Consider the following 9,110-nt stretch of genomic DNA (forward strand, 5'->3'; position numbering starts at 1 on the left):
GGGTCAAAGTTTCTTAATTTTGTCACTCACTGACTGACTGACTCATCGATCATCAAAATTCTAAGGCAGTTCTAGCAGACCTAGAAGCTTCAAATTTGGAATATAAGTAGTGTTTGGTGTATGAATCAAGGAAAAACTAAAATATTTGGGGGCACGGTAGTGCAACCGCTAAGTCTAGCAAATTTTTTCAATTTCGGTCCAGTTTTATAAATATTTAACTACTTACCTAAATAAGTTTGTAATATCATATAAAATTAAATATAAAGGCACACGGTAGTGTTCCCACCAAGTCGAGTAACATTTTTCAATTCCGGTCCAGNGGGTTTTCATCTAGTATGGCTATAAAACCGTTAAGTTGGGATTAATCGCTATATCCATCTGTTAAAGAGGACACGTGAGATCATTATTTGGTTTTATAACCATAATAATTGGTCTAATTGATCGCAGCAGTGAGCCTAAAGTGAGATCTTTTTTCAAGTCACATTTATGGTATATGTTAATCATTTATTAAGAAATTAAATGTGTTTTTCTTTAAGGATATTTATTGGGCTTTCAAATAACACCAATATTGTTGGGGCACCATGATTGTGTCAGAAGAAAATCGTTAAAGTTCGCGTCGCGGAAGGTGCGGTTTATTTGATGTTAAGTATGTTAAGTAGGTACTTCAATGTTGTAAACATTGTTGTAATATTATACTCGTAATGGCACTTAGGTAGGCTGAGTTGCACCACCTAACTTTGACCGTAACTTTGACAATAACCGGTGTTTTTTGTGTATATGGAGTTTGACAGATTTTTGACGTTTGTCAAAGTTAAAGTAAGATGGTGCAACCCAGCCTTAGTTAACACTTTAATCGTAAGTTCTTGGGTTCGGAATTCGGATCCCAGGCATTTCCAAAGAAACAAAATCTATTTAAATCTAAAAAGCGAAAGGTCACTGATTGACTGACTCACTCACTCATCACGAAATCTCAGAAACTACAAGTTCTAGGCGTCTAAAATTTTGAATGGGGGTTCCTTTTAGAACGTAGGTGCTCACTAAGAACGGATTTTACGAAACTCCACCCTTAAAAGGGTAAAACGGGATCCACGCGAACGAAGTCGCGGGCGGCCGTTAAGTAGATACTTATAAAATACCTACAATTTGTTCGATTCCAGGTACAGTTTAGTCCACTATTTTAAAACTAAGTACACATTATTCTTTGCTAAGTGTTGTATGTTAATTTATAATATTTAAATCCGTGACAAAATACTTTCACACTAGTCAAAAGCAATCATTTCAATAGCTGATTTGTCATTTAAATCAATCAACACCTTAACGCATTGATTTAGACGTAACCGGTAAGCCAATTAGAAATTGCACACGCAAAATAATTAATTACCTGCTAAGTGGACACTTAGTAATACAGTTTTTTGTTAGAGGGTTCCGTTTGTGAAAGGTCCAAGGTTCTCAAATAAGTTGGAATAAAACTACGGTTGTAGCAACTATTCCAATGTCCAGTAGGCCTAGGATGCGCGCTGCGATAAGCGTTTATCGCGCCATTGTATCGATTTTACATTTGTCGTCTAAAATCATCGATAAGATTTTATCACGGCGCGAATCCTAGCCCGGCTGCTTTGGGTCTGAGGCCAATACCTCATACTCATAAATGCCTTGATATACCTACCTATCAGAGAGGGTCGTTCTCTTGTAGTAAAGACTTAATGGATGAATCATCATCATCATCATCATCATCATCATCATCTCAGCCATAGGACGTCCACTGCTGAACATAGGCCTCCCCCAATGCTTTCCATGTTACCCGGTTGATAGCGGCCTGCATCCAGCGCCTTCCTACTACCTTTATGATGTCGTCGTCGGTCCACCTTGTGGGTGGACGTCCCACGCTGTGGATGAATAGGTATAATTATAATGTACTCGTATAATGACAAATATTCAAATTACTGTGTAATAATAACTGAATATCCCGAGGCTTTCGATCAAGAATGATAGGAGAGCCTAGAGAGTGGTAGGGCAAGCTAGAATTTATTTATTTATATAGAATGGCTTAAATAAGAGCTCTGGAAAAGGCCTGCAAGTAGGGTTTAGATTTGACTATAAAATAAATAAATAAATAAATAAATCTTTGGACAATTTCACACAGCGCCGCCAGCTAGCCCCAAAGTAAGCAACTTAATGCTTGTGTTATGGGTGCTAGCTTAACGGATATACTACTTATATACTTTTTTTTTTAAATACATAAATATTATACATAGTCACACCCAGACCCGTCACAGAAATTAAAATCCATCATTTCAATTTCTGCCCGGCCGGGAATCGAACCCGGGACCTCTCGGCATAGTAGTCCGTTCTGAACCACTACACCAAACGGCCGAAATACGACAGAGAAGAGGATTTGAAACATTTCAGATATTGGTTGTAGGTTGTAGCACTCAGATTCCAAAGGATCCTTAATATGTCAATGAGAACGATCGATCAACAAATCGTGCGACCTTTACACGACAGTTCAATGCCGACTTTAGTTGAAATATCGCATAATGCATGCTTCCATTCTACTTAGATTTGCTGACACTGGCCTTGTAAAATACCTAAAATAATACTTTCAAGCATGAAGCTACAGATAAAATGGAGGGCAAAGTTGGGAACAAAACTTGAGTCAAATACCTACTTATATCTATCTCGCTCTCTGTGGCCCTACCTCTCTTTTTAGTGTGAACTGTAGTATTGCTATCTTCTTATTTAAATCTCCTTGTAAATTCTTCGAAATAGCCAATTCACTAACCAAATAAGAAGTTAAATAAATAAATAATTAATATTTGAAACTTAGATTACCTAGTTAAATAAAAAATCACAAAATTGTCGGCCATTTAGGCTTAATGTGTTGGCGAATCAGGGAATTACAATCCCAATTTCTGAGGTATCGGTAATGTGGCAACATCGGCCGAATCCGGCCCATCATGGCGGTTGTTTACTATGCAGTTGATTTCGTTTGAGATTTTTCAAGGGACCTTATCATTGTTTTGTCTGAAGAAATGGTGCAAAATTGTATAGTGCGTGGTTGCGGTAGTTCGTGTTGTCCTGGAAGTGATATAAAATTCCACGCGTAAGTGTTTATTTCGTGATTTCTGACAGTGGATCATTGTTAACATATTTCTTTGTATTTTCACAGTAATTACTTCCTAAAACGTTTTACCAGTATTTAAACTTATTATTAAATGTTACATATGTCAAGAAAAAGAAGATTTTACATTGAGTTTCATTGACTTTGAGCAAATTTAAAATTTTTGTTTCTATAAGACATTTTGAAGTAGTATGACCATATTGAGGATATATCTGGGACTTTCTGTGGGACCTTACTTATCTAATTTTGCATAATGTTTTCTACGGCCGTTTACTGTAATCAATCCATATCCAAATCCGTCTGTCAACTGCCAAATTAAAATCTGTTTTCTATCAAATATCCACAGTTTTCGATGCCTTTACACTTTCTTAATGTTGTAATTCATCTTAAAACAAAAACATCGAAAATCTTTTTTCATAATCATATTAAGTGCACTTTATCAAGACACACTGTTTAAACGTAAATCAGTCTTTGTCGTCCTGAGAAAAATAAATAAAAGGTTACCCTACTTAGAAAGAGAGAGCCTGCCCACAGAGAGCGAGATAGTGATACATAGGTTGTGCTTCAAGTAGGTATTCTAAGTCTGGCCTCCATTTTTATCTTTAGCTTCATGCTTTCAAGGTACCTATAACACACACACATAACTATGTCTATAACATATTTTTTGCCTGAGATACAGGAATTATAATTCTTAGTTCAGGCACGTATGTATTTTTACCTATTATAGTTTAATATCCTATTGTTAAAAACTGTCAATAAGTTATTCAATAAAGAATTTATTTATTTATTATTTATTTATTTATAAGTATCTTTTTGAATATTTACTTTTTGTATCTTACTTTATTTTCTCTCTGGGTCTCTGATCGATTCTGATAATTATTCTCCCCGATAGCGTAGTGGCTGGCTTGCACGCTCTGGGCCCCAGGTTCGATTTTAGCTCAGAGCCCCGATTACGGTAACTTTTAACGTCAACAATCCAGACACGCTTCTCGATTCTGCGATACGATTGGTCGTTCAACAGCGTACGTCAGCTGTTTTGACCAATCGTATCGCAGAATCAGAAACGCGTCTGGATTGTAGACGTTATAAAAGTTACCGTAATCGGGGCTCTGACTTTAGATAGATCATCGAAACAGATCATATTATATACCTACGCACGTAATTAATAGGTATCATTTATTAATTTATTAAACATTGTAGCATTTGGCCTAAAGCGTAAGGAATAGGTACTAGGCACTTAGGCTAGTCCTGAATCCTGATAAGAAATGTATGTTTCACTAAAAATGTAGGAAAGAAATAGTCATGAATGTTTGTTTTGGCTTTTGGCTACTTATGTAGTTGTTTAACATCCGTTTAAATTAATTACAAAAATGTATGGTCTGATGTGCTAGAAAGACAATATAATTTGTTCTATTATTGTTTTTAGCTAAATAGCGTTATAAAATTTAACACGATAAACTCCTGTAAATGTCCAATGAAACTGAAACAAAACGTAATTGACACATCGACATCAGTGACATTGACACTGACAGTAATGACGTATCACCATTTATCATTTCACAGCTGTTTTTGCTGAGCCGTTCATGCTAAAAATTAATTAAAATGCCTTTAATTATTATATGCGGCACTCCTGTGAGTGGAAAAACAACCAGAGCGAAAGAACTAAGTGCTTTCTTCAAGAACAAACACAGTAAAGAGGTGGAAATCATTTCGGAAGACGAAGCAATAGAAAAGTTAGGTTATGACAAAAACAATACCTATTTGGACTCGCAAATGGAAAAAAGAATGAGGGGATACCTAAAATCTGAAGTTTTGAGGCTCATTGGTAAAGACAATGTCGTAATATTGGACGGGAGCAACTATATCAAAGGTATTTGTGTACATTAGAAATGTACATAACAGTGTACCAATACTTGTAATTTCTTACTTTCAAATACTTAACAGCTCCACACGTTGATGGCAATGTTAATCCCAACACCAGTCGTCGATCTAGCTAGAAAATAACTTGTCCCAAAATTGGCGCCAAAACTATTTTCAAGTTACACATGTTGGAGCCAAGTGTGGAGGGAGCTGGATTTAATTTTGATTCAAATATGATATTAACTATGCATACCAACAATATCTTACTAAATATTGACACATATAAATAGAATTTACTACAAAAAAGTTGTTACGAAATTGCAGGATACCGCTACGAACTGTATTGTGCTTCAAAGGCATCAAAATCCACGCAATGCACAGTCTACACGATACGCAACCACGACGAAGCTTGGGAGGCTAATCAGCAGAGAATACAGAGTGTAAACGAAGGAGATTCCTCGGAAAGTTCGAACAAAACAGAAAGTAATGTAAAGAATCCTGTTCCTTACACTGAAGAAGTATTTAATGCGCTTACAAGGCTGAGGTAAATAAAACTTCAGTGAACAAACTTCTCCTAGTTTACGTACTATAAAATTGTAGATTTTGTGTCAAAGAATGATTCAATCTAAGTAATAACATTCCAACCATAACAGCGGAATTAATAATTTTACAGCCCTACAACAACCAAGAGATGTTAAAAAATCTATCATATTTTTTTTACACATTTTCCACTGTTCATATCAGACTATTTAACCCTCCGTGTACGAGGTGACTAAAAGTTACGTCCCGTACCAGGTGGGGTATGACATACCCCAATATACAAAGTGATAAAATTTTCATTGAAAATTTTTTTAGGTGGAATTTAATATTTAATATTGATTATTTACGTATGCTAGTTAGGTGTAAGAAAAGCTCTAAGCTGAAAATGTGTATTATAACATTTTTATCATAAAATAACAAAAAGACACAATTTCCGTTGTTCTTGTAATTGAGGAATCAGTTTCTCATGTATAATTTTTAATTAGTGCCTTTAATTATGACAACCGTTTTATTTAACAAAGTACAAGATATTTACTTATAATTTAAAAGTAAATTAAAAACTGGAAGGGTATAAATTTATTTTGATTATCGGTTTTCAATTTATTACAATTCTGATGAAAGAAAATGAGTATGCTCAATGCATAAAATGGGAGCGTAACAATTTTATTTATTTATAAAATATGCTGTTCCATTTCAGTAGCCCATAAATTGTATCACTAAGTATAAATTGTAGCCCATAAGTGTATGTTCACATACATCTTCGGACCTCAGTACTAAACTTCCAGGTTCGCACTAAAAGTCATCTCATTTGACTAAAAGTGCATGAAAATTTCAGATTCCGTGAAAATTATGAAAAATATTATTTGTATTGAATTTTATTCAATTAACAAAGCTAAAAATATATAAATTATACCAAAACTGTTAAATTATTTTTTAACTTTTTTAACAACGTCCCGTACCAGGTGGGGTGTGTGACACCCACATGCACTTTAAAGGCATGTAACTCAGTTGGCAGTCACCGCTGGACTGATTTTGCAACGCTGATCGAAGCAGCAGCGCCATAATTTCAGCTACTGAGAATTTCAAATTCAGCACTTGCAAATTTTTAAAATAATGGCGATTTTTAAAGGCCTGGGGTGTGTCACACCCCACCTCGTACAGCGAGGGTTAAGGGACCCCTAGAGCAGTGGTTCTTAACCTTTAAGTCACGAGGGACCATTTTACCAAATTTCTGTCTTGTCTGAGACCACTTTTTTTTCCAAATCCTATGAAAGGGGAAGTCGATTTCTCGTGTGTTAACTCGACTCATCACGTCACCTCACTTGTTTATTACGATGTCTTCAGGGACCACCAGTGGTCCGCGGACCACCGGTTAAGAACCACTGCCCTAGAGCAAGTGATGGTGCTAAGGGGTCCCTAAAGCATTACCAACACTATCAATCAGTTCAGTAGCATAACTCCATAACGTCACCAGGTTCGAAGAGCCAATCAGCAGCAATAGATGGGACAGCCCGCTGTTCACCGTACAGCCAACAGATGATCTGGATCTAGATTCAATATACAAAGTCCTGTTTGAGAAGAAACCTCCACCGCCTAATATGAGCACACAGAATGTAAGTAATTAGAAATAATTTACACTCTTAGCCACAGACACACTTATTTCCCTTATAATGATATGGTTCTTAGCAAAATTAGTTTTATAATGTTAAACTTTTTGCTACATACAAAGAAATTTTTCACTGGCTTTCAAATGTAATTTTACTGTGACAAGAAGAGACAAAAATATTTTTCAAATGTTATCACACCCTACAGGCCTAGGATGCTCGCCGCGATAAGCGTTTATCACAACATTATATCGATTTTACGCACTTTTACTTTTCAATCATCGATAAGATATTATCATGGCGCACATCCTACTCCGGTTGGGCCATACTTTTTTGTTGCTAAATAACACTATTACATGATGTCACAATATTTAGCTTGGATGTGCCATCTGTACTAAATATTGTTTTGTTATGAAAATTTGTGAAATTACAATAAATTTTTATTCTTACAGCCTCCACTCACAACGACAAACTTCCTCTACGAGCTAGACAAAGTGACACAAGCGATATCGAAACAGATTCTCGAAGCGAAACAACTTAACATCGATGAGGTCAAGTTCCCAGACTACCCTGGTTGTGTGCTCGAAGCAAGTTGCACGCAGCAAGCGAGTCCGCAACAGCTACTACGGTTGAGAAGGCAGTTTCTAACGTATGCTAAGATGAACCACTCGAATGAGGAAATGAGTAAGATTGGCCGATACTACATACAGTATTTGAATAAAACACTTACTGAATGAGATTCTTGACTTTTTATTTTCTTACTTGGCTTAGTTGTCATCAAGTTTTTTAGACCCTGCAGACTACAAAATTATAGGCCGATATTTTGGCTTCTAATTTGAATGAGAAATTATTGGCCGATACCAAATTGGTGTACAGTACATACTGGAAGACGTATCGTGGACAGGCCTCTTACTAGGTGGACCGCTGGAAGAGCGCAGGACCGTTCATTATGGAAAACCTTGGGGGAGGCCTTTGTCCAGTAGTGGACGTCATTTGGCTGAAAACGACTGTTATACTTGTTCATTGTTTAACTGCCCGACCAAACTATCAGCCGTCAAATCTGTAGTCTACGAGGACTGCAGCAGGAGAACCATCCTTTAATTTTCTAGAGGCAAATGAGGATTCGGGCAACACTCCCCATGCCTGGCCAGGCGGGTGATTGGAAAGATTGGGAGTGGTCCTCCTACTATGGAACTTTGCTTACGAATTAGACTAAATTATCTACCGTCAAATAGTTCGTGACACCCAAAGTAGCTAAAAAGATGACAACACAACCTTATTCCAATTGGAACAAAGACGTGCTGCGAACTGCGTTTGGGCTTTTGAGCTTTGGGTGTCACGAACAATTTGACGCTGACTGTACCAAAAACTTGCCAGGGAAAAGGCTAGCGCAAAATAAAACACTCATAATCTCCAAATAAACATATATTTTAATCTCTTTACAATGTACTTAACAAAATAACAACTACAAGTCTTCCGATGCCCTCGCGTTGACGCTAGGGAACTAAACTTACGCCCGTATTCACAAACATTGCTATGAGGTCTCACAGTGCACGTGGTCACACACGAACCAATCACAGAGCTCAATTCAACGCTGTGCGTTCGATTTGCTGCTTCACATAAGCAAGCATGGTTTGTGAATACGGGCGTTAATTTCAAACGATGAGGGTTTCCTTTTGCGCCCACTTGGCGCCACTGGCGATTAATAGGACCTTAATAACTACGGTGGCGCCAAAAAATTGTAAATACGATAGTATTCTTACCAATTTAGCGCTTAGTACCAGTTGGCGCCACTGTGTCTTGGCCATAAGCAAGTGACAGGAATACATAATCTTAGACACGACAGTTAGCGAGAATCTGGTGATTGCCAAAGCCATAGTCTTCCTACCGCTTCAGCGCTCATCAGTTGGTGCCACTGTTTTAGCCACAACTTAAAAGCAAATTACAGAACCTTACTCGACCGTGGCACCAACCTGATGATTAAA

General features: G+C 37.0%; 1 protein-coding gene across 1 annotated transcript; it reads left to right on the forward strand.

The window, feature by feature from the left end:
• The first annotated feature begins 4,667 nt into the window (after window positions 1–4,667).
• On the forward strand, window positions 4,668–7,864 carry LOC114353286 (protein KTI12 homolog). Its single transcript, XM_028305223.1, has 4 exons — window positions 4,668–4,991; window positions 5,306–5,525; window positions 6,996–7,134; window positions 7,578–7,864. Exons 1-4 carry the CDS (start codon window positions 4,724–4,726, stop codon window positions 7,860–7,862), a joined length of 912 nt encoding a protein of 303 aa, XP_028161024.1. The 5' UTR covers window positions 4,668–4,723; the 3' UTR covers window positions 7,863–7,864.
• The last annotated feature ends 1,246 nt before the right edge of the window (window positions 7,865–9,110 follow it).

This window comes from Ostrinia furnacalis, unplaced genomic scaffold (genome assembly GCF_004193835.3).
Source record: "Ostrinia furnacalis isolate ACB-3 unplaced genomic scaffold, ASM419383v2 OfSCF1649, whole genome shotgun sequence".
Lineage (NCBI taxonomy): Eukaryota > Metazoa > Arthropoda > Insecta > Lepidoptera > Crambidae > Ostrinia > Ostrinia furnacalis.

Coding starts and splice junctions, on each gene's coding strand:
- LOC114353286 (XM_028305223.1), top strand. CDS start 4,724: ATGCCTTTAATTATTATATGCGGCACTCCTGTGAGTGGAAAAACAACC. Junction 4,992..5,305: donor CGGGAGCAACTATATCAAAG/GTATTTGTGTAC, acceptor ACGAAATTGCAG/GATACCGCTACGAACTGTAT. Junction 5,526..6,995: donor AATGCGCTTACAAGGCTGAG/GTAAATAAAACT, acceptor TAACGTCACCAG/GTTCGAAGAGCCAATCAGCA.